This window comes from Coloeus monedula (genome assembly GCF_965178545.1).
Source record: "Coloeus monedula genome assembly, chromosome: 2".
NCBI lineage: Eukaryota > Metazoa > Chordata > Aves > Passeriformes > Corvidae > Coloeus > Coloeus monedula.
The window spans coordinates 33862227-33888366 of record NC_138782.1 but is presented as its reverse complement, the minus strand read 5'-3'; the positions used below and the strand labels follow the sequence as shown (position 1 = coordinate 33888366).

Sequence of the window (26140 nt, the reverse complement as noted above, 5' to 3'; positions counted from 1 at the left end):
CAAAACCCACACACTTTTCCAGCTGCAGAAGGTCAGCACATTATAGGATGAGAAAAAGAGAAGAGAATGGCAAAGCACGGAAATACAGGGACTCAAATAAGATTTTATATGATTATTTCTTTTTTGCCTTGAGCTATAAGGCAACCATTGCCTACTTTCCAGGATGTTTAATTTAATTAACACAGCCTACAAGGATATTTAAGCAGCAGTTAATAGAGGGTAAAATACAAAATGAATAAGCAACAAAAATGTCCTGTTTATGTGCATTTTGCTTTGTACTATAAAGATAAAATGATTGTGATTTGATCTGTATCTGGTCTTTCCAGCTCATACTCAAATGATGTGTCATGGTGTTTTAAGCTTCAGTGCCACTGCTCGTTAACAAGCAAGCCCATCACTTACAATTAGAAACAACTTTGAAATAAATCCTCAGGCTGTAGCAGTGACAGTGCTGACTGCACTCCACTACTGCTTGGAAAGGCAGCTGTATTTCCACTTCAGTCTGCACTCCCTTCATGAGCCCTCCCTGCTCAAGCCTAAGCACAAAGATAAACTGGACCCTTACCAGAGCAAGGAGAAAGAATCTTTATTCTTAGCTTTGTTCTCATCCAACTTTTTCCTCCTCTCTATGCTTTACTGTGTTTTTTCTTCTAGTCTAATAGATCCAGCACTCAGTACAAATGGCATTATCTTGAACACAATCAAAATTTTGCTGAGGGCTGCAATGAAAATTTCCCAAAGGCCTCAAGAGGCCTCTGATTTGTGAAGACAGCAAAAATCATTGACTCTCTTTTTAACTTTGAAACACATGGCATGGGAATGCAGATGGCTCCAGTGTGAGCTTCTTCTCACTGCCTGGATTATACCACTTTCTGGCTTACTTTCAGCCTGTACCCTATTATGCACACATCATTTCTAAAGTAAGGCTTTTTACCTCAGTATTTCCACGTGTCACAATTTATGGCATTCTGAAGCTTGTGCTTCAGAATCTACACATCTGCTTTCTAAAATGAACAGGAGGATCTGACACTTAAAAAGCTCATTTTTATTCTCAAAATCTAATAATAACTGTCAGCTATATTTACTACTGTATGACTAATCAAGACACAAAAGAAATTTGATTTAATGACATTATGGCATTGTATGGTTTGCTGTGGTACCTCAGCTTGATCTTACAACTTAGTATCATCTTTTTTTGAGTTTGACCTCTCTACTTTCTAGATAACAAAGGTTATGTACTTTTATGAAGGAAATAGCATGACACAGTTACAAATGTTTAAAAGATGATATGATAGAGGAATGTAGCATTGTTACTGGAGAACAGTCACTGCTTTAGGGCATGAAGTTCTGAAATCCAGGCAAGGCTTACAGAAATTCTGTTTAATAAGTGAGGCTGAAAAGCCAGGAAGATAAAGGTCTAATATTCATGAATCAAACACTCATTACTCCCACCTTTCATGGTAGTCTGATGGAAATCAAGGGGTTTATCAGCTACAAACCTCTGAAAAAAATTAAGCCTTTTTTTTTTTTTTTGAAAACACAATCCCAAGTCTCACAATATTTGCCCACATTTTTGTGAAATTAAGTGAAATCCTCATTCATACACTTCATCCAGAGAGTGTAGCAGCACATCCTGGTAGCAACACCCAGCAGCTGTTGGTCCAAACATTTGCAGTAGCTTCATGGATGCGCACTGGACTGAAAATCACTGTGAAAATCACCAGCATTTTCTCTGTTGATATTAAGACTGTGCCATTACGAGTTAATATATCAATGATGAAGTTATTGACTTCCTTGCTGTGATGAGAAATCAATACAGTTCTGCCCAGAGTTTTCTATTCACACATGCGTATATATATGAGCAGCATCAGACAGGTTCTAACATTATGATAATAAAAGTACAGACAAGCAGTTAAGCACAAAAGATCACTTTATTTTTCAAATCACACCTCTCTCATTCTTGAAAAGGTGTACCTCTAGTTATTACTATTTTAAATATACTCTATATTTTCCTGTGAAGTTAAATACTTTGAAGAAGAATCCCCAAAGAAATAAATACAAAGCACAACAGTTTCACTTTATGATTTGCTTTGAGCATTGTCTGGTCCTGCATCCACTCTGGCACTCCGCTGCTCTTTGAAACTGTAAAATCCACAGCCAGCCTTCCTTGTTTGCCACAGCCCTCTGCTTATCAGCTGTTAATACAAACTGTTAATACAAAGCCAGCGCATGCACAAAATAGCTTACAGCAGTTTAATAATTCTAAAACTTTCCTTACAAATACACACATTGCTACTAAGAAATAATTGGGATGCTTCTTTTTCTGGATGCTCATTGAAAATTCCATGTTACAAAATGCTTGTTTGATGATGTGCATGTCTGCTGGTGAAAAGGAAATCAGTACTAACAAGGTTTGCTGGGTTGTTCAATGGATAACTTACAAAACCAGACAATTCCCAAAGTTATCAACTGGATCACTGCAGCACAATCTGAAACCACCATTTTACCTGAAACCTTAACTAGCCCGATGGGTTGGTAATGCATATCTGCTGCAGTATAAAATGACAATAAAATGTCAGCAAGGTCATCAGAACACACCACGTGGGGTTTATTCTCATAGCATGAGCACAGTCCAGTGCAATAGCACGGATCCTGCAGCCAGGAATGGAGGCCTGATGATGCAGTTTTCTGACCTTGTCACGATAATGGAGAGGTGGAAGCTGTCCAGTGCAGGAGCATCATGTCCCTTCAAAGAGAAAGTTGAAGCACTTCCCGTGCAAGAAGCTGCACTCCTGAAAAGCTTTTCTTGAAAGAGGTATCAGCGAGAGCCTGAACAGGTGTGGCTGGGAATTTATCCCAATTACATGTCTCACTTGGGACAGTATTCCTGAAAATGAAATCAGGGTCTGGGCAGGCCGATTTTGCTACACACACATGCGCTTAAAGAACATTCAAAGACTATGATAAAGTCTAAAAACTGTAGCTGAAACTCGTACCTGTTCACAACAAAGTCTGAGGTAGTTTAGAACCACTCTATATGAAAGAAGGAAAGGGATTTAATGCACAAAAATTTCGAGATACCATTATAATTGCTACAGAGAAGGGGAGGTTAACATAGTGTAAAAGGGATTTAAATTACTGTCTGTCAAGAAAGAGGAGCTGCTAACAGAGAATGAGTGAAAAAGTTCATTAAAGCATAAACTTCTGTTTAGCCTGGCTCTGAATATTAACATTCACTTAAAAAAGAAAATCAGAGACAATAGTGAAACTGAGCAAAGCAAAAAGGAAAGAACACTTTACAAGAGACTGGACAAGGTTAACAGACATGGGGTCCAAATTGTGAAGTAACACTGTACTTCCCAAAATGAGTCCATGTGCTCAGTAGGGTGTCTGGATCCCTGGACAGCTGAAATACCTTCACAGAGGGACACTGAAAAGTTATGAATTTTTTCAAGATTCACTCTTGATGATGCAGTTTACTTAGAAAAGAACACTTACATACAATTAATGCCTTGGACAATGCCCAACTAGCAAATTGAGCACGTATCTGGTGTATCATGGTGAGAAAGAAATATTTTAATTTCTATTTAAACTTAAGTTACATAAGCCAGCATAAAACCTGACCTACTTCCTAAGTCAACAGTAAACTTCTTACTGATTTTCCTCTTAAGGGTAACAGGTTGTAAACAGATCATGGAAGTACAAGGTGCAAAAGGACTAGTATTTCACACATCCACAGACAGCCAAATTCAAATGTTGCTCACTAGGACTTGACAGGCTAGTGGTAGTTGCCTCTAGAGTCTGATGTGAATGAAAGGGGACAATGATATTTTACTCAGTGTATGACAAAGAGGTAAAAATAAATAATTTTTTATAATTCCTTAATATATCACAATACAGAGGAAAGTTACAGGGAACACCCCAGCAATAGTGATATGATGCTGCATAGAGAGGAAAAGAAAAGGAGGAACAAGCAAGTTGGGGAAAGCATGCAGGAAAAAGTAAGAGCTGGGAAGATTGGAGACAAACAGAACTAGCTCAGGCCATAAGAATTGTATCTTTGTGTTGCTCTTTCCATAAAAAACTACTAAAGTTTCACTTCCTATGTTCTCTTTTAGCACTCATATTCAGATGAGTGACAGATTCCTTAACAGAATTCCATAATTTAACAAAAAAAAGCCCATATAGAAACACATCTTTGCAAATAGTCACTTCAACTTGCATAACATATATTTCCATCGCTATAAATGCACAGATGCAACCATGTAACTCCATACCAGTCTTTCCCCCAAACTTCTCCTTCCAACTCCAGCTCCTGCTTTAAGTGATATATCTAATCTAATCATCCAAGCCTCATGAGCTTTGTATTATTGCATAAAAACATTCATTTATGTATTTACCTCTCAAAATGAATAAGTGACATGATTCCTGAAACAGATCCAAATCCCACAACACTGACACCCTTTTTATTAAAAATAGCAAAACCAAACTTAGAGAATAACCCAAACAGGATCCTGGCATGTAGAAGCAAAAGAAACCTGCCTCTTTTCTCCAGCAGTGAACCTGCCATGTTTGTTTCAAAAGCCATTTCTCAGCATGACAAATCTCTATGAGAAATTCCTGTGAGGAATCTTACCATCTTTTAGCAACTGAAGGTAACTCAAAAAACCCAACAGACGACTACAGAGGATGCCCAAAAGCCAATTCTGTATGGCCTGACCATGTTTCAAAAGCACAAGCTAATAGTTTTGTGTAAAGACAAAAATTTCTTAACATCTGTGGTTAAACACATTTATTGGATTCTAGGTATTAAGCACAAGTCTCACCACCTAGTAACTATAGCTCAGGAGTACAGTGACAACAGACAGGTGACAGAGACCAAAAATTACATGAATGAAGGAAAGGCTGAATCGGGATTGTTCAGCCTGCAAAAGGGAAGGCTTTGGGATGACCTGACTGTGGCCTTCCAGTACTTAAAGGGAGCCTACAAGAAATGGAGAGGGACATTTTACAACGACATGTAGTGGCAGGACAAGGGGGAATGGCTTCAAACTGAAAGAGAGTAGGTTCAGATGAGGTATTAGGAAGAAATTCTTTACTGTAAGGGTGGTGAGGCACTGGAACAGGTTGCCCAGAGAAGCTGTGGATGCCCATCCCTGGAAGCGTTCAAGACCAGCTTGGATGGGGCTCTGAGCAACCTGGTCTAGTGAAATGTGTCTCTGTCATGGCAGGGAGGTGAGAACTCAATGATCTTTAAGGGCCCTTCCAACCCCGTCATTCTCTGATTCCCTGATTCCTCTCCAGAAAGCAGCTGTGATAACTACTATTCACTTGGACTACACGGCATATCAAACGCTCATCTGAGCAGTAATACTGTCCAACTCACTTGATATTTCAGGACTCAGCTGGTACCTTTTGGACACAGAATTTGGTGTAAAGAACCATATAGATTAATTTTGTAAATTCCTCAGACTACTTAATATAATTGACTGAAGTTACTGATGTATATCTGCCAGTTTTCAGGAGTCAGACGATAATTCTGAAAACAATTGTTTTAACTGAGCAGCCACACAGAGAATAGATGTGCCAAGATGGTAAGTACAAAAAGGATGAGTAAAAGTTCATTTTACCAATAGTGCAGTGATAACCCAGGGCCTAAAGTAGTAGGAGGCACTGGAGAGGCATGTTTACACCTGTGCAGGGTGATGCCACCACTCATTCAAATTTTTAGTAATCTGTACTCCAATTCCATTACGTTCATGTTAGAGATCAAGTACCATTTTTTCAGAACACTGAGCTGTATTATTGTATGAGGCTGCAAGGAACAGTGTGAGATGTACTTCTCTAATGACTGGCTGTGTGAAAATGTGTAATGCCATGGGTGTACAAAGATCATTCTTCACTCCCACCATTTGGACATACCATAGTAATCAAACACATGCAGTGTGATAAAACTGGTATGTGGTTGCACAGAAAGTCAGTACATTGGCATATGACAGATAACTGTAGTTTCCTCATACTGTGCTGCACTTTTTAATTTGGGCTTTATGTTAAAAAAGGTTGCAGAGTGATTTTAAAACTTTTCTTGTAAGCGTTTAAACACAGACCCAGATTCCACCATGGAATGTGAGTAGGACTTTGTCATTACCTCAGCCAAGGCTTTGCAATGAAAGCTTGGGAAGGGCCAAAAAGACCACGGGGTGTTTTGAGCAGGTAACAGAAGTCATATGAAGGTTCACTCTGTAAACACTGCAAGCCACGGCAGACAAGGTAGCTAGGAGGAATATCTGTGTTCTTTGAACTGCATCCATCTTTGAGATGAGCACTTAACTTGCTTTATATTGTCTACACCTCACTACAGCCAAGTTGCCAATATTTAACAATTGGACAAAAGCTTTGGACTGGCTTGCTGTACCTTTTTTAGTCATTTGCATCTTTAAAGCAACCAGCATCCTGCCATACCACAACAGCAGCATTTCGCATCTGCCTGGACAGATTTTTTTTATCTTTCTTTTTTTTCATTTTGGAGCTTTAGAACCTGTTCTAAATTCAAACTAAATTAGCTACCACCTCAATTTAATGCATATATATATATGTGTGTGTGTGTGTGTGTGTGTGAATATTTAGGCACTCCTAAAACTTGACCCAGGACCTTTACCTCTGTATCCTGAACAAAGCTTTGTGGAGCTTCTACATATATATATATGAGTTAAGTAGTACAACTGACAACAACAACAATAACCAGTTCAGAGAGAGCTAACAATTCTAACCTAAATAGAACCATTAACTGAGAGATGGGGATGGAAACCAGGCCTCAAGCATCCTCAGGGATCTACAATTATTTTTGAAGCATGGTTTAGTCCTCTGGCAACTGATATAATGAGGCACAAGCCTAAATGTTTGCTCTTGGATACATTAACTCTTACAGGCTCTAATAATTTGCTTACTACTCTAGCCACAACAACAAAATTACCAACACATTCACTTGTTTATTTGACAGTACACTAACCCCTGTCAAAATATAAGCCAATTAATATCTTCATAGAGAAATGCAATCTAAAGCATGTGAAATCAAATCTAAGTTCTAATCCCTTATTAAGTGTCTCTGAGTGGGCATCACTTTATAACCAGAACTACGATGACACAACAATCAGACAAGAATGGCATTAACTTTGTCTTCTAATTTTTGTACTGAAAATTTAATTAGACTGAAACAATTACAGACTTCTTTTGTTCTCTCATGGAAACCAACTCTCATCAAGTCAGGTACTCAACTGAAAATTCTCTAAGTTGTCATTAGTAAAGATGAAGATGCATTAAACTGAATTTTTCAGCAATGCTGAGAAGCACTGAGCTTTTACATGAGTTGTCATAATAAATAAGAAAAACTGATTTTCATGGAGAAAAGAAAGAAATGGAGCTCTGAAAGAAGGAAACTGCAATGAAGAAGAGCTCTTACTCTAACAAAATTAATGATTTCTCCTCTGTACTGTCTTTTAAATTAGACTTGGGTTAACTTCTGTCATTGTAATTCCATTTAACAGCCATTTGAACTTGTTTTAAAGCTGATTGGAAATGGCTTGAAAAGCATCTTGAAAAATGGTAAGCTGCACAATGTTTGCTCACTTCAAAAATTAATTTTCTCAGATAATTATTTTCCCTTGCATTCTGTGAATAAAAACCCTTTTATCTTCTTTTGGGAAAAGTTAACTAAATAAAAAGATTTTAGTAAGACCTTTGTTGAGCTCCACAGGAGTTAAGTCTAAGCCTCAATTCAACCTATGGAAGTAAAACTGAGAAAAGGAGGCCTGGGGAATTTAAAGATCCTGAAGTACCAAATAGAATCAATGACGCAATAGTGTCAGTATAGTTATTTCCATTATGCAGAACTCTAACAACAGGTCTATTTTGTAGTTTCTGATAAGAAAGCAATGAGTACCTGGTCAGTTCTGCTCTAACCCTGTTGTAAATAGAATATGACTGATTACACAGTTCTGAATAATTACAGTATTTCATCACTCTGATAAACCCTAATACTAAGCTGTTAACAGCACAACTTACTTTCACTGGAAGGAAAAGATAAAAAAAGAAAAAAAAACTTCAGAGGAATATACAGCAAGTATATCTGACACTGGGAGTCCATAAACACAGACAGTAATTAGAAAGAATGAGAACATTCACACAAAACCACAAATCAGTTGTGTGTTGTATCTTCCTTTATCACTACTAATACGTTGCTGCCACAATGTTTAAGACAAGAGACCTCTTCTAGGCAATACAGGTTTTAGGGGTGTTTGTTGGTGGGCAATATTAGAAGACCCAGCATAGTTCAGCTCTCTGTAAACTTTATTTCTTTAAATAAAGAGGGTAAAGGTTGAAAGTGTGAAGGGCTTGCAGCAGGGCTTGCCTTAAAAGCCTGGGAGCTCAGTGGGCTCACCTTGATGACAGGTTCTCAGAGCAACACTAAATAAAGACTCTGAGAAAGGCCATTATCACAGAGAAGAAGTCCAATACTAAAAATTGCTATTCACCTGCATGAAGGGACAATTCAAACTTGTTTTTTTTCTTTTTATTGATTTATGGGGATGGGAAACTGAAGGGTCTATAGGACCTCAGAGTTTTCGCTTTGGGAATATCAGATACCAGGATATGTTCATCCAGATTCTTGGCAGAGAATGAATGTCATGGGAAATAAAGAGACATTTCTGTTCCATAGTGAGTTACAGGACAAGATCAAAAAATGTTCTGTAGGTTATAGTCTACAAGGCTTATTTGTATCATAAAAATTAACTGCGCATGTCAAGGATTACAAATGGAAAAATACCATTCTTTCTGTGACAGCCTAGACTCAGAACAGATGGCAGAACCTTTTTTGATTCTAGGTTTTTTTTAACATTCTCTACAATGGTGGCTACTAAAAGCTAACAGCTAGGAGGTTATGCCCTTTGCTTATCCACAATTTGAGAAAAGCAGAATTGTTTGATGAAACTGCAAAGAAATGCCACCACTGCCATGCAAGGACTTATCTATGAAAAGCAAGAAATGCTTCAGGCATCTCAGTAGTTCCAGCATGAATTGCAACTGGAAAAGTCTTCTGCTTTTATATTTAAAGGGAAAAAAATTCCAACAGTTTGGACTTATACATAAACAAGAGAGTGGTATCCTCAGTAGCTGGTCTCAATTCTTTCATGCTCCAGAGGCTGTTAAGCCATGAGGTAACCAGCCCTGCAGACTGGGAGGTGCCTGGCACAAGCAGTATCCTGCCTCAGTACTCCAGACTGTCTAAGGCAGCTGTGGCACATGAATTACAAACTCTATACAGCACAGTGGGCATCCATCTCCACCAACAGACATTCACAAGTCAGAACACAGCAGTAGGAAGGGAGGGAACTGTATGCAAATGTCAGAACTAAATTGTAATTTGGCAATGAAAAATACTATAATATTATTGATAAAGCCTAATCAATTTTATTTGAATGAAAAGGGATGCTTTTCTTATTTGAAATATCATCTGATTCATTGCTACCACTGATTATATTTCTTCTTGGGTTTAGCACAACTAGTATCCAACAGGGAAATTATTTCAAATTAAGTAGTGTGATAAATTAACATACAATTTGCTCTGTTGATATAGCTCATTTTATCACTATGGTTATGTAAAGGAAAACCATATTTATCCTGCACTAGCTTTGTTTTCTTCTGACAAGGTTATTTATCACCACAGGAAATTCCAAGTTCATAAAACTGGTTAGCTGACATTTCCAATGTAATATACTTTGTGTGGAGGAACAACCATCCTAATCAATTTTGCCAATTACATCAACATTTGTCTTCATACAAAATCTCTTTATCCCATACTGAAAGACCAACATGGAGCTCTTCCTAAAAGTCATGCAGATCTGGAGAGTAAGAGATTACATCATCAGTGTGAAAATAGAGTAAGCAAAGTTGCAGGCAATGTAATCCAGACAGATATGGATGGATAACAAATTCTGTGACTGTAAAGTAAGAACCAGATCTTTTACAATACAGGCAAAAGCATCACATTTTATGAAGATCATGAGAAATGTGAATGCATACACAGCCTTTGAATTTTTAGCTCCAGACTGGAAAGAAACTCTTCTTGGAAAAATGTAATTTATCTGCAAATTCTTCTTTTGATATTTGAACAACTGCCTGTAAGTGACCAGATGGAGTTCCACTTTTCTAAACCAAACATTTTTGATGTTCTGTTCCAAGTTGTCTTAGGCAGGAAAAATTTAAATAATCATCTTCAGGAGTGAAAAAGTACTATTTTCTTCAAGATGGATGTTTGATTTAGGAAGTTCCTTTTGAATGTAGGAAATGACTATTTTGTACTTTGAAAAGTCAACTAAGGTCAAGATTAATATAGATACATTAATTAGTTTGTTGATATGATGAATGCTTTTCTTGTCATCCCACTGATGAATGAGAGAATTTGCATCTCAGCAGGTAGACGTCTGATACTTCCTTAATCTACTGTACAGCACTTGCTATAGCCAAAAATAAGAAACAAAGTGGAATACAGAATCAAAATTATTTTAAAACAAATTACTAGTTACAAAGGAATACGGGTGAAGAACCACTTTAAAAAATAACATATATTCTGGACTGATGTATTCCATAAACATTTTTTTTTGCTAATAAAAGCCTCTGGGGAACAAATACTTATTTCATATGCTTTCCATTCTGCTTGAGTAATTTTAGATTTCCACCGTAGCTCTGCCTTTATTTCCTTCTGTTTTCCTTGCCTTGGTTAGATTAGAGAGGTAGGGTGTTAATGGGGTACTTGATGAAAATTGAAGAACTATTTTCTCCCCCCTTGGAGACCAGCCTGATTTGAACAAATCGAGGAGAGTGAAACAGTCTCTTCATGTCCTTGGGAAAAAGCCTTTTCCATTTCAATACTTCCAGCTTTCAGACATGGTCCCCTTCATTCACAAAGAAAGAAAAGGTGCCAGCACAAGAAGGTTCTGAATAATTTCACAGAATGTCAGTGGGGCAGCAAAAGCTCCCTTTCAACCTCCTTTATGGTTGGTGAACATGAGAATGCGAGGTGGATCCATGAAGGGAATGCAGGGAACCAGGTGCTTGCAGCTCCAACAGGGCAAGAAACAAGCTACTGTCCACCAGTCCCCACTTCTGTTGTTGCTACTTCCTTACTACTCTCATCCTTGTGGGTACTGTTTTGTGCTGGGCACTCAAAATGCACACAGTGAAACACCTGGAGAGAACAAAAAACGAAGATAAAGCAAAACAATTCAATGCTGGCAAAAGCATGAGCAAAGTAAGATGAAGTCTATGTGGAAGTCTATGTGGAAGTCTATATGGAAGTCTGCAGGCCAGATCAGTGACAAAGTAATCCAACAAAATACATGAGGTCAAAAACATTTACTCATGGGCAATAAACATTAGACAGGGAAAGCACTGGAGCAAGAGGCGGCCTTCAAATTATACCAACCTTTACATATGGCACTAAAAATCAGAAAGATGTTTCCAAAGCAGATTGGGATATTTGTAAATGATTTTTCTCTTTGCAAGTAGCAGAAATACCTACTACATACTATTGGATAATAACAACAATTGTATTAATTGTCTTAAACACATGTTATGATCTAATCACTTCCTTAAAAGGCTGGATGTTCATGCACACTAGAAATGAAATTTAAATCATTGCCAACATGATTCTATTTCAAGATTGCCCTCTGCTGTAATAACAGTGGCAGCTCTACAGACATGTCCTGGAGTATGTAGAAAGGCATTCAGAGTGTCCAAGGTGGCTGCTGCTTCATTAGATGAAATATTCCGTTTGAAACAGTGATCATTTTCTGATGATTCAAACAATACCTGGGACTAGTGTACAGGTGACTGTATCTTAGAGTAAGAGGACCATGTGCTTAAGCATTTTTTCCAATTTCTTTTCTACTTTACTTACTTCTACTTGTTCTTGAAGAGCCTGGGAGGAGAAGGGGGAGGAACTCTTTAAAATTGTTACAAAACTTCTTTCCATATGATTTCTCATTGCTATGAATTGCACAGCTTTGCCACATACAAACACTGCTTTAAAATTTGCTACTACATGCATTGTAGTCTTAAAGCTAAAGCTTGATGAATATTAAATCCTGAATTTTAAACTTATTATCTTGTCTTAATTTTGTATACTTTTATGACATCTTCTATTATTCTTCTTGCAAGTAGACCAGGTCTTTAAAGCTCTTCTCACAAACAAAGGTAATCTCTTATAATCTTAACTGCCCTTTCCCAGACCCTTTTAAGTTAATATGGGCAAAATCTAATACATAAACAAGACATGGATATACTGCATACTCATACAAGACTACAGAATATTGTATTTTCTATATTTTCTTCAATACAACCTAAAATCCTATTATTCTTTTTGACCATCCCTTCTCAAGTGAACATTGACCAGACATCTGCACTGACATGTTTGCAGTAGCCCCAGCTCTTTTCTGAGGATGTAGCTAGCTAATTTGAATTCTGACAGCATACATAAAACAAATTTAAAAAATCTTCAGTCACTGCTTGGTTTTTTTTTAATCCCCATTATACTTTCTTGTGCCCCTCAGTGTAAGGTTTTTATGCAGATACATAGCAATACATGCTTACATTTCTATATATACACTCCTGCTCACATAAAGATGTACTGCTATGCCTTTATATATACATATATGAACAGATTACAAATCTGCACCCGCACCCACACATAGACACACATGCACAAAATGGTTTTCCTCTGCATTTCTCCTGTTTTTTCCTAAAGCTGAACTAATTCCTATACTGGCATGAATTCTCTCCATCTGCTACAGTTCTTGAGAAGCCAATTTTTGTATTTAGCTACACTTCTAGAAAAGTCCCCTTTGTACTCATCCCACTCCCATGTTTATAAAGTAACAGCTATTGTAATTTTTTCCAGCTGCACTTTTCAGGATAAGGCCTTGCAGTAAAGAACATTCTCTCATCAGTGCACCTCCATAAGTGCTGCTTTCCTTGATGGAGGTCTTTAAGTGAAAAGATTTTGTCTAATGTATCCCATAATAATAATGTTTCTCATTTAAAACCTCATTTAAAACCTCACTTTACATAGTGATACAGCTTTTTTAAACATAGCACTGAAATTTAGCTAGTACTAGTCTAGAAAGAAGTGCACAATTTTAAATTGTGACTTTCATTTTTACCGATTCTTTCATATTAAATTCTTAATGGTCAAAACGTGTGGCATATTGACAAGCCTGTGAATTTAGAACATTATTCTCAGTTACTCTGCCACCTCAGCTTATAAAGAATACTGCATGTGAGAGAAGCCTAAGCCTGAGAAGCACAGTCGAGCCCAGCTGCTTCATCCAGTATCAGAATTAAGCATTTCAGAACAGGATCACTAAAACAAACAATCTTGCATGTGCTTCTCTCAAAAGAAAAAGATGACAGTTCAGAATCATCCTGTGACACACATTGTGTCCTACTTCTCATGGGTATTTTAAGAGAGGTCGGACACACAAAGCAGGAAGGCCAAGTGCATATACACTGGCGCAGTAATTTGTAAGATAAAGCTCTCACATCAGCAACTAGGTGTCCTTTCCAGGTCAGTAATACTGAAGAGAAAAAACAAGAGAAAACTTACATAAACTATCAGGTGACCTGTCTGACAAATAAGTGATGACAAGGAGAAATAATTCTTTTCTCTATAAAAGTAGGATGTGTGTAAGCTTGAGAAAACAGAAAGTTACACTTCTATCATGTTCTACTATACCAAAAACTATTCAAACTCCAGGTAAAAAAAATTGTGAACATCATGTCTTTCAAAACTTGAAAAACATGGCAAGGAAAAGATGAGTTCAAAAGATTAAAGAATTCATTAAATGGAAACATTTTATGGTATTTCTTTTCAATTCCAAAAATCAACTCTTCCCTTTGGGATGTACAGATTGTGTTTCAAAGTTCAAAGGTATGTGTTGGTAGAACAAGTAAGGAGTATTTTGTACCTATTACAGTAATACTCCTTGATAAGAACATGCTGCCATTAGTATATTTTATTTAAAATGAGAAAGATTTGACATACTGTACAAGTAGTTCTGGGCAAGTAATTCTGGAAACTGCTTGTATTCTTACTGAAGAGACTACTGAGACTATAGAAAATACCAAGACTTTGGTTACACTGTTACTATTTAAATTGGAAATATGAAAAATATCTTGCTGCTTTCTTTAGAAAATTAAAATTTATGACCAAATGTTACAGCCCCTCTATTTAATACATATATATATAATGTAATTTAGTAATATGTGCACACTGACAATGTTCCTCCTGTACAGGCTTTAGGAGAAATAATTAAAAAAAATAAAAACGAAATTAGTGTTGGATGCATATTTTAAAGACAAAAAAGGAAAAGACAAAGAGCAGCATGTGCTTATAATTCAACTGAGACACTACATGAACCTCTATCCATACTCATCTTCACTAGTTATGCAGCGCTCTATATAAATTACACAGGATATTAAATTCCTTGCAAATAGTAACCAATTTGAAATTAGAATGATGCCTAAAAGGCCATTGCTCTTCAGGGCTTAAAGCTGCCTTTAAGAATTCAAAGTTGAAAGCAATGTTTCCTGTAGTCTGGTTTGCTGAGTTTATGCAATGAACCTCATTCTTTTTTAACAAAGAGTTGGGAATTTACAAACACTGGCATGAGAGGAAACAAGACTGTCAGTATGGATCAGTAATGGAAGAAGCCTTCTTCACACATGTACTACCCCATAGGCAGCTTCTGACTGATTCTAAGGACTCACTGATTAAGGCTGAACTGCATGTGGTGGGAGACAGCGCTCAGCAACACAAAATAAATATTTGTATTCCCAGTTCTGTTGGTTGGTCAGCTACTTTCCAGCTGTTGGCTGAGATGTTGATACCTGGTGCTGCATTTTTCTGCAAGAGTTGCACTACAACTGGACACAGACAATGCTATTGGACAGTGCTCCCAGTGCTTAGGAACCAGCTGCTGGTGCCTCTTATAATCTCATACTATAGAATCCTAATCTCACAAAGACTTACATATACTCTTAAATTCACATATTGTAAATTGTTTCACTGAAGTCAAGAGTAAAATCATCTGAGACAATACACAATGATTAGAAAAGAGAGAAGCACAAGTAAACAAAGATGGGATGATATTGCACTTGATGGGCTAGGATGAAGTATTTTTTTCTGTATAAAATGAAAAAAATCTCTTGATTTGGCCACTATTAGTCAACTGATTTACCAGATATGAAAATTACTTATAAGAGAATCTTACGCAAATAAGATTTTCTTATGAGTGAGATTTTTCTTATGTTTTATTAATTAAAAAGATAATATACAGGTGATAAAACTCAAGTATATCAGAGACCATACACCTTTCTCTAGTGCACTAAATTGGCATTTTAATTGTTCATCAAAATAAAGATTAATTTAAAAACAAACCCAATAGGAGTATTTGATGGTAGTGTGGAAAGGTCAAAACTAGGAACAGATGATAACACTGTTCAAGTGTTTTGCTAGATTGCCTCAGCAAAAAGATAAGTATGTACATTTGAGAAGGCATTATCAATTTCACTGCAAGATATGAAAAACTGTGCTGTGGTATATTAATGTATAGGGTTTTTTAGAAGTTCCTTACCTCGTTAGCTGTGTTGCGAGTTCCAACTATTCTGATAAAAGATGCAGGCTGTTTATCAAAAGTGATTGTTTGCCAGGATCTACAAAGAAAATTCAGAAGGACATACAAATATTGAACACAGTCACAAAAGCCTGCAGTAAAATATACAGAACGCGTTCAAGTGACAGTATGTACTACTATCACTTAACAGGGCAAATGGAGCAACACTTTTCATTGCCCAATTTTCCAGTACTCCTTCCTGATTTTTAAGTGTCTTGACTCTGCTTATGTGATTTCATATGTATATCACTATAATTTCTGTGCAAGGACAACAATCATAATATTGCTGAAAGTTAAGAAAATGGTAAAAGAAAAAAAGCCTGGATCAAAAGTCTAAAATCTTTGACTTATATTGACTGTATTAGATAAATGAAGGATCAGATAAATTCAATTCAATTCATCCTCCTGTTCATGAGGAATCACCAGAGCTTGGGTAAAGAAAATTACAACTGTGGGAGAAAAAACCCCAAACCAAACCACCTAAAACCTCAGACTTTTCATACTCTAAGTGAAGCAGTAGAGGAAGAGGAACCAAGCTTTCCTTGTGTGGGCCAAGGTCCTTCCAGGAAGTTACAAATGTCATAAAGCATCATTTGCAGTTCAGGTTGTGAGCATTTCCCCATCCTGACACAGCAACAGTGAGGAGAACAGACCACTCTCCCAGAGCTGGTGTATAACTTTTTGGGCTAGAGAACACTAGAGGTACATTGGGACCTCTGTAATCTGTGTTCCTCACTCGTACTCATCTGACCTGAGTGAGGTGCAACACCTCAAGTAGCCTAATACACAGCAGGAAAAGAACACCATAACTTTCTGCTTACAGAACACTGACAGTAAAACAGAAGAAATAAAATATACCAGGAATTAGAGGTTTCAGTTTGATACCAGTTTTCCACAACACTAGATTATTACTTGAACACATTAAAATTTAAATTATTTCATATTCATAAAACATGAAAACAAAATATACAGAATTTAACTTTTCAGCCAAATTTTAACTTTCTCTATCACAGAAGGCTTCAGAAATAAAATGAAGTTAGGTCTAACCTGATTAACTTAGTATGGAAAAAAACATTGAATAGTTTTCCAGAATGGGTTCTGAATACCTTCAGAAGTGTTCATGTAAGAAAAAGGGACCAAAGCAAAACTTGAATAGAACACCAGTCACTACCATCAGACTACCCCAAAGCCTGACAGTATGACCAGCTTGGTTGCTGACTATCAGACATTTGATTTTTCCTTTAGTGAGAAAACTCTTTTTGTCACAAACATAGCATTTCTGGGCTTAACTTACTTTTATCACTGCTGTCTGGTTATATTTGCTTAAAGAAGATTACAAACCCAATCAAGTCCTAATTTCAAGTAGTTTACTGGTCTTACTCCATGAGGTAATGGGTGTAATTAACAGTCATTCATGATAACAGAAAGGTGTGGTCTGTGGCAGGCCTCAGAGGTACAGCAGTTATCTACCTAATGGTATGGTTTACTTACATTCCTTATGTGGCTATACCTCTACTTTAAAGCTCAGGCTATTTCTTCATGCTGTAAATAAAATATAAACCAGGAATGGACTATTTTATTGATTGTTTCAAGACCTGGAAGATTATTATGATTTAAACATTTCCCCCCTAAACAGGAGAATGATTCTTGAGATTCCTTCTAACATTCCCCTAGTACAGCCAGTCAGTTAATCTCCATGGCCAAACAGCACTCGTTACCTTAAACTGCGAAGTTCCAAAGATGAGAGGCTGGGACAAACAGATGATCACAACACTACTTCTCATAACAAAGCATTGCATAGTTTGCATTATGCATATGCTTTGACATTCACATATGCAAACTTTATGCAAGGAGAGTGGTGATGTAAAAACCAGATTTGCTTTCTAGTGATTTGGAAAATATTTTAAAGCTCTACTAAATAAAAGAGTTTAAAATCCTAAAGAAGCTATTAAGAGCCTGTGCCTTCCTAGACACTAATGTAGAATTTGTGTTCTGTGACAAGAAAATACCGGAGAGGAGAGAGGAGAGAGGAGAGAGGAGAGAGGAGAGAGGAGAGAGGAGAGAGGAGAGAGGAGAGAGGAGAGAGGAGAGAGGAGAGAGGAGAGAGGAGAGAGGAGAGAGGAGAGAGGAGAGAGGAGAGAGGAGAGAGGAGAGGAGAGGAGAGGAGAGGAGAGGAGAGGAGAGGAGAGGAGATGGGAGGGGAGGGGAGGGGAGGGGAGGGGAGGGGGGAGGGGGGAGGGGGGAGGGGGGAGGGGGGAGGGGGGAGGGGGGAAGGGGGAGGGGGGAGAGGGGAGGGGGGAGAGGGGAGAGGGGAGGGGGGAGAGGGGAGAGGGGAGAGAAGAGAGAAGAGTCTATTTCTGAGCACTGGTCAAATACTCACTGCAAGAGCTCAGTGCAGGTTTTCCAAGCATGGCAGTAAATGCCATTGCCTGTCCTATGATGTGGTAACAGGGAAGCTGATGCATTTATTTGGGAATATAGCTGAAGAGTGTGACAGATAGTAAGAGAGATTGAGAAAAACGTCTCTGAAGATTGTTTTGATGACATGCTTCCAGATCAACTTCTCCAGGCAGTTCCTATGTTCTTTCACTTCCCACTGCACTGCAAGTCCTTACTTTCTGCTACAATGCTATTATTAGGATTGGATTATAATCAATCCTTTAATAATATTAAAATATAATGGAAGAGAATAAAAAAAATTCTTGAGGGTGTGAGACTTGAAGGAAGATACAGCATTTTCAATAAACTCGTTCCTAAGAATATTTACTATTTTGGTATCTGTCCATTTTATTCCTTTCCCATTGGAAAGTCAAAATTATAGACAATTTGTAGAAGAGTTATTAAAATTCAAGAATATTGCCACTAGAGAATTAGTACTGGATTGCATAATGAGAAAATTAGGTGTCTTTTTTATTTCCTTAGCAAAAAGGAGAAAAACAAAATAGAAAGCAAGCCAAATGGATTTGGAAAGAATCATTTTGAAATAAGCAAGGCAAACGTTGTTCACTATAAAGTTGTATGGATTTGACTGCAACAGTACATTTGAGAATGTCAATACATGCAAGGCAATACCTCTCCAGTACAGATACAATTATGCAGCAAAGAGATAATTTATGCATTTAACTATACCCCTATGAGAAAAGAGATTACTGACAGAACATTATCAAGGCATATCTGACCTCTTTTTGCATTTTTTTGCTGATATAACTCATTTACTTAGAATTCTTCTAATGTATAAAGCCATAACAATTTTTCAGTGGTGTTCCTCAATTAAAGACATCATAGGTAATCTTTAAGCTTCTTTTTAACCTTCCTTTTTTATTACTAGTTATCTCTGCTGGTACTATTTTAATAATTTCAGTTTCTCTGCAGAAATTCTATTTTGCTAATTGTTTTGTAGTCATACCATTTATCTAGTCCTGCCATGCATATGTGCTTACTTCACACTTTCCTCACACTAGCTAGTCTTTCTATTCTCAAAATTGCTTTTGATGGTCTTTAAAAAATTTCCTCCAAACTTTATACATTGCTCTTGCATTGATTCACACATAAGCCACTCTATACCACTATACAGCAGCATTAAAGCATATCAAAAGCACTTCATTTTTAGACTGGGATTAGATAGTCCCGTGTAATAGATGGCATTTCTTCACCTTTACTCCCCATATGCCACACAAACAAATCTTTCAAACTGGTGGCAATACTTTCACTGTCTTTACCTAGGACACAGTCATAAAGAAGCTATCAGAATTTACTTCTCTCATAAAATGACACTGGTGACTTTTTGTGTCTCTGTACACCTTATTAGTGACCCTATAACAAATATATTTTTCAGGGTTTAGCTTTATTAAATATTCAGGCAGTGTTGATATTTTTTCTGCTTTGACACCTGTCTTGCTGGTTGATTTGTTTTAGATTTAATGGCTCAGTCTGCAGCACTTCTGGTCATCACTTTCACTACAGAAATAATCACTGCGTCAAGCTAAGGTTTCCATCTCGAAGAGAAGACTCGGGACTTGAGACTAGCAGCCTATACTATATTCACATTTATACCAGGAGCCTCAAGCTGAAATGCAGCACTACAAGTTGTTTGGCTAGTAGCTCCATTTTTAAAAATAAATTAGCCTTGTTACAGTCCTACAGCATTTAACACTCTACATCTCACCTCAGCCACACGACTTTAACTCTCTTGTACTGCCTGACTCCCCTAAGGAGATGCAGTAATTGATGATTAGCATTCCAAAGCCACGCTTGCATCCTGTGAGCCTGTCATATTTAATTACATTTTAACTATATTCGTCTTCTATAATAGCCTGAACATAATTTAGATAATTATCTTTTGCTCTCTTATTCTCTGACTCTGCCTGTCTCACTCAGAGCTCCTTGCAATGAAAATCACTTTCTCTGTTCAAACATACAAACAAGACTCCTGGGCCAAGAGTTTTCACCTCTCCAACAGCAACAGCTGAAAACCTGATAGCTTTATGCATCTCACAATCTCTTCACCAGACTCTATTCAGAGGAAGGAAAAAGATCATCAGAAATCACTCAACCTTCCTATATCTTCTTGTCTTTTTCCTTATTAGGCTATTGCAAGAAGAATGAAAGAAATACAGGTGTCTAGGTAAATTAAACCAATACCTTGCTATTCCTTAAACTATCTATAGCTCCAAAATAGCAATTCACCTCCTAAAGAATATAATGGGGTTTTTTTCAGCATTTGGAATCTTTGCCTAGTTATTTCTAAGAAAAGCTGCTATCTTTCTAAAGATTTATTACATATAAATAGTAATTAAGAACATAAATAGTGATTGTCCATTATTTCCTTCTCTTCCAGAAAGAACAAATTAAGAAAGAAGTGGAAGCTTATATTTTATTGAGGTTTTCTAATGAGCCACTGGCACTACAGAGTACTACCACACTGTGGGCTTACCAGAGCAGCACTGATGAGAGCTGAAACCCAGTTCAGGCCAAAGATGTCAGACAAAAGAGAAAGCTGTTACGCGTAACTAACATTCATCAAGCTGTGATAACCATATCATATTCTTATCAAGGCTTGCTTTAGGCTAAGCAGGTACATTTTCAATGTGCACATCATGTCTCCTCACTTTCCAGTTTTTTGTTCGTCCTCCAAGGAAAAAAAGGAAAGCAGACTGGGAAGCAAATGTAACCTCCATTTTACTTTCTAATACTTGTCTACATATGCCTTATTCTACAGCAAGTGATGAAACACTTCTTAGTTTATTTGGATGTAGACTTTTTCAACTGTGACTACGTATTTTTTAAATGGAATTTGTAAAAGCAGGTAACAGAAAAATGAAAAAAGAATTGTGTTCTCTTTCTATATATTAGTCTGATGACTGTACTGACATAAGGAAGGCAAATTGTAACCAGCATGTGATTCTGCCAAATAAAAAACTGTGTGCACAGATAAGCAAGCTTACTGAGACCTGAGGAGAACCACAATATGTTCTGCATGATAGGTTACACCCCCTGCTTGTTAATGAATACCATACTAACCTCTCTTATGGAGTACCTATAAAGTAAACACAGAAGCACACACTAAAAATGCTATAGAAGTAATTGTTATACAGATACTCTTTGCTATAAAATACCAAAAAGGTGTAAAGCCACCTTATAAATTGCCTATAAAACCCATGTTTTCCACCATAACAGTATTAAACAATGAAGTGAAGTAATACTCCATCTCCTGTTGCAGCTGTAATTTAACATACTTATTCAGAAAGACAGACCCATAAAGAAGTCAGACTGAGTAGCCAGCTCAGCCGCCCCCTTGCCATCCAGCCTCCCAAGCCACTGAGGGGAAGACAAAGCATGAGAAAGAAAATATTGTGAGGAATCAAAGGTCATCAGCATTTTGGTTTATAAATTGAAGTCAATTAAGATCAATTCTACCACTGGCCTGCTTCAACTAAAACTGAGTTTCTGTCTCATGCTGTGACCATGACAGCACTTTCTCAAAAGGTGGGCTGTCAAGCATGAGATTCGTAAGGAAGCAAGGAAGGTGCAAGCTGGAAATAACAACTTCTTCTCTGCTGCTCTCAGAGACGGAGGCAAAACTGACCCAATTATATATCTTCGCACAAAAAACTCCAAACCACCAAACAACCAGAAAGGAATTTAAGTACTAAGAGAGGTAATAAAAATGGTTCGTATAAATATTACAAGAGTCTAGAATAAATCTGAGAATAATAATAAATACTAAAAGTCACCTGTTGCAGTATTTGTTTCATAACAGCTTTATATATTGACAAGTAAAAAACATGCATTCACACCTTTTAGGAAACTTTCCCTCAAAAGTTTTTATTGTAAATATACTTCCTATAAGGATTGCATGATTCTGAAAGCATCTGAACTAAATTTGTAGCTATTTGTAGGATAATTTCTATGATTTGGTCCCTTGCACCAATCCAAACAAAATATCTGTCCGCTATAAGAATGCTTTACTAAACTGCTATAAACGTCGTATTGCACAGGATTTGTTGTAGGAACCAGATGTGAGCTTGACAAAACAGACCTACCAGACCTACTAGAAAAAAAATACTGACATAAAATCTATTTCATGAAGTCTATGCTGGCTTTCTGACATCTTTATAAAACTTCTCACTTGAAAGACTCTTTATAGTAACACCTGCTTTCAAAGCCTCAGTGCTGATGTTTTTACTTTTTAGAAAAAGTATTACAAGAAGAAAATGTTAAAATATAGTCAAACTGAACAATGGGAAAATTGAATGTTATAATTATCTTTCTAACTAAATGAAGCAATCAATTTTCAAATATTTCCACATAACAATGTAGGCAACTGCTAGCGTTTCTGTTCTGCATAAACTCATGTAATTTAGACTGCTTACACATTTTTTTTCAGTTTCAATAGATTGCCTTTCTGTACTCCCAAAAATTTAGTTTATATTTTAAAGTTTTACATAAAATTAAATTATTAGCAATTTGCTGGAAACTGGCAGAATGCCATGAGCCAAATTTCTATGTCGTGGCAAGAACCATGCATGTAGTATCTACACACACACCCTTAGGGGATGGCAGTGGCAGATGAAGCTGACAGCAGATGAAGGCTGCGAACTGGAGCAACTTGGGAGTTCACCTTCCTTCTGTGTACACCAGAGCACACATGCACAAGACAAATCTGCATGATCCCAGAGTTTGAATTGGGTTTTTTGTGCTTACTCATTACCCATAGTTATTGCTCCTGATGTTCACACTGTTAGCAAAGATATAAAAAGCCATCCAATGCAATAACATACCCAATAATACAATTAATCGGATGCTTTCAACTTTGAAGACGTCTCCTCCCCATAAACGTACAACAGATTGTGGGCTATTTTTATTATATAACTTTTCATACCAATGGAAAAGTTGATTAAAAACAAATGTATAAACAATTCTTTTAGAGATATGAGACAGAAACATGCTCCCTATTAATCAGTTTCTTTGTAGTGTGTACACTAACACTATTTATCACACTTGTCTCTTACATTCCCCTGGGTGTAATTTCACGGCCCACTCGTAAAAACTTCACATTTACAGCAACCGCTCTTCTATTACTGTCGATAACATCTAATTGACATGTCAAACCTCCAAGGAATGCAGTAAATTGGACCACAGCCTCAAAGAGGAATAAAACAGTGAAGAAAGTAAATCAGCATGTGCCTCCTCCCAACAGCAATACAGGCATACTGAGCTTTGGTAATGGAAGGGAGGAAAACTGTTACCCTTTCTACTACCACACTGAATTATCTATTAACCTCAAGGCCAGAAAGGAAAGCCTTGTGACCTCAGATTGAAACTCATCCACTAAAAACCCTGAACCTGAATCCATGACTGCAGTAATTTTAGACATGAGAGTGAAGTGAACCAAGACAGACAAAAGTAACAAATACAACTTTTCTTCTGTTACTTTTAGCACAGAAAAAATGAAAATCCCTCACAAAGGTGTACGGTAAACTGAATTTTAGTATTTAGTTTGGAACTCTCTGCCTTAAAAATTTATAGACAAAGAACTGGGTAAAATTTCACAAATACAATTTTAAAAAGAAAGGAAACATCATTCATGATGAAAGAGCACAAAACAAAGTCAGGCAAAACTTGTTTACATAGCAACCAAGGTATCAGGAAAAAGGCAGAAGGATTTTATAAATGTATGTGAAATACATGAAAACCATTAAGAAAGAAAAATTAGTTAACAGGCATAGAGGAAAAATAATGGAATGAAATTAGGTAGTATTATTGAGAAATAAAAAATTCTTACTGTGGGAATTCAGTGTAACAGAAAAGCAAAGAGCAAAATGGAAACACCATCCCTTTAAGTGTATGGAACAAACTGCCAAAGCATTATTCTAAAATAACAGACCACATACCACATAGTGCAGAAATAGTCAAAGCATGAACCTAAAGATATAATAATTCTTCGACTTTGTAGTTCATGGTTATAATCTGTCCTGGCAAAAACATTATTGTGAATAAATCAATGGCTTAATACTGCATGAATCTCAATACAAGACATCTGTAACCCTAAAGACCATACCTGTTTTGGCCAGCATAAGCAAATGTGTACTTTTCAGAGTTTTGATGAAATTAGATCCTGAATATCAACAACCAAATTAGGGCAAATCTCTAGATTTGATATGTTAACACCTGACTGGCACCCTGACAGTAAAAGGAGATGTCAACAGTTGCTATATTATTTAATGATTTTGCCTGTAAGAAAGGGCTACAGACAAAATAACAACTTACCACCTAGATCATGAATATTTGGGTGTCCCTTATTCATCAGTTTAGTATCTAAACAACAATGAATTTCAAAGTAAACAAACATAGCCACAAAACAACAGTTCCGGTATTAGGCATTCCTTTCTTATCTCAGGCAGATAAATGTGCCAGTTTCACAAGTTGTACAATTTGGATAACTTTTTTGGTAGTAATACTTATTTATATGGGTGCTGAGAGGGTGCATGTGTGGGTATGCCTACATGCATGTGGGTATATGCACGCATGCACTGACATCTTCAAGAGAGAGAATTTATGACTGCGAAGGCAATCCAAGGTACTGCCACAAGATGATAATAATTCTTGAAAGTAAATGACTGTTTGTTTCAATTTTTTATTTTGAATAGAAGACTAAACAACAAATATTTTACACATACTGAATTACCTTTTCTTCTTAGAGTATTTTTTTCTAGATGGTAATAGCAATACATGTATCTATTTTTAATTTAACAATTTTTGCTGCTCACCAAAGAGACATTCAAGTCTTTGCTGGCATGGGGGAAAAACCCAATACCTAAAAGAAACAGGTAGTGATATTGTGGGTATAATTTGATATTACTTATTTTCTCTGAGGCAGAACTGAGCCAACATCCAAATTGATGTCAGAGTTACTGTGGTGTTTTCACAACTATCCTCACAGTAATGTGCATGAAGAGGAGCTAAGAACATGCCAGCTGCAGGGCAAAAATGGAGCAAAGCAAAACTTTAATGCATACGGTACATGCAGAGCTGCACTGAACAAGTACATGGAAAAACATTTAAGGGAGAATAAGACACTGCAGTTTGCAGCTCCTTGTTGGTCTGTTGAAGGCTTGCTCAAAAGACCCATGTACATTTGTGGCTGAAAAGCAAACACAAGGAACTGAAGGTAGAAGTGGAAAAATAGAAAAGACAAATTAACAATTTGAAAACCTTGAGATCCTGAATTGCTGTTAAGAAATGTAACTTTAAAGAAGCTGGACCTTTCTTCAATCAAGCTAGAATCATCTAAAATAAAAGCTAGCAAATGAAATGTTAGATGCAGTTTCTACACTGCTGAGAGGCTCCTAATGCTCTGAAATGGAAACTCTGGTTTCTCTCTGTGAAATCTTAATTCTTTATGCTTACTAAGACAGCACTGTGAAGCTGGAGTCCTTCTTCTTTTGCCTTATTAGCATCTTTCGAAAAGTGAGCATATAAACACAGGGAAAAAGATGTACTTCGATGCCTCTATCGTGCAGGGCTTAAAAGCTCAATAATTACACAAAATGACCCTTTATATCTGTCTGACTTGTTCCAGTAGGCATTATTACCAGCATAATGAACACACTAATGAGAACTCTTAGTTTATTTTTGTGAAGTGAGACTTGAAATTGAGCTTAACAGTGTAGCAATTTCCCAGACATCTTGCTTGAATATATTTCATTTTGTATTGTATGAATGTAGCTACTGTGAGTTCAGCAACCCCAGAGCAGGCATCTGGATTTTACAGAGTTGCTCTGAAATTTGCTTCATGTGAAATAAATAGGATGGACCATAGTTGAAATATACTCCGTTTGACAGAAGAGGTACAAGAACAGTTTTGCTGTGAAATTACTTCATGTAAAATAGGATGAAGCATGGTCAAAGTA

The 26140-nt window shown here is 36.9% G+C and overlaps 1 protein-coding gene across 3 annotated transcripts in view; it reads right to left on the bottom strand.

The window, feature by feature from the left end:
* Window positions 1-1912: 1912 nt before the first annotated feature.
* BTBD9 (BTB domain containing 9) overlaps window positions 1913-26140 on the bottom strand; it is a 117380-nt gene continuing 93152 nt past the window's right edge. For all 3 annotated transcript variants that reach the window (XM_082302903.1, XM_082302902.1, XM_082302904.1), the window contains exons 11-12: window positions 15690-15768; window positions 1913-11245 (exon numbers count right to left, since the gene is read on the bottom strand). In XM_082302903.1, the coding sequence (XP_082159029.1) occupies window positions 11141-11245; window positions 15690-15768 (184 nt within the window). In that variant the 3' untranslated portion in view covers window positions 1913-11140. The remainder of the gene's footprint in view (window positions 11246-15689; window positions 15769-26140) is intronic.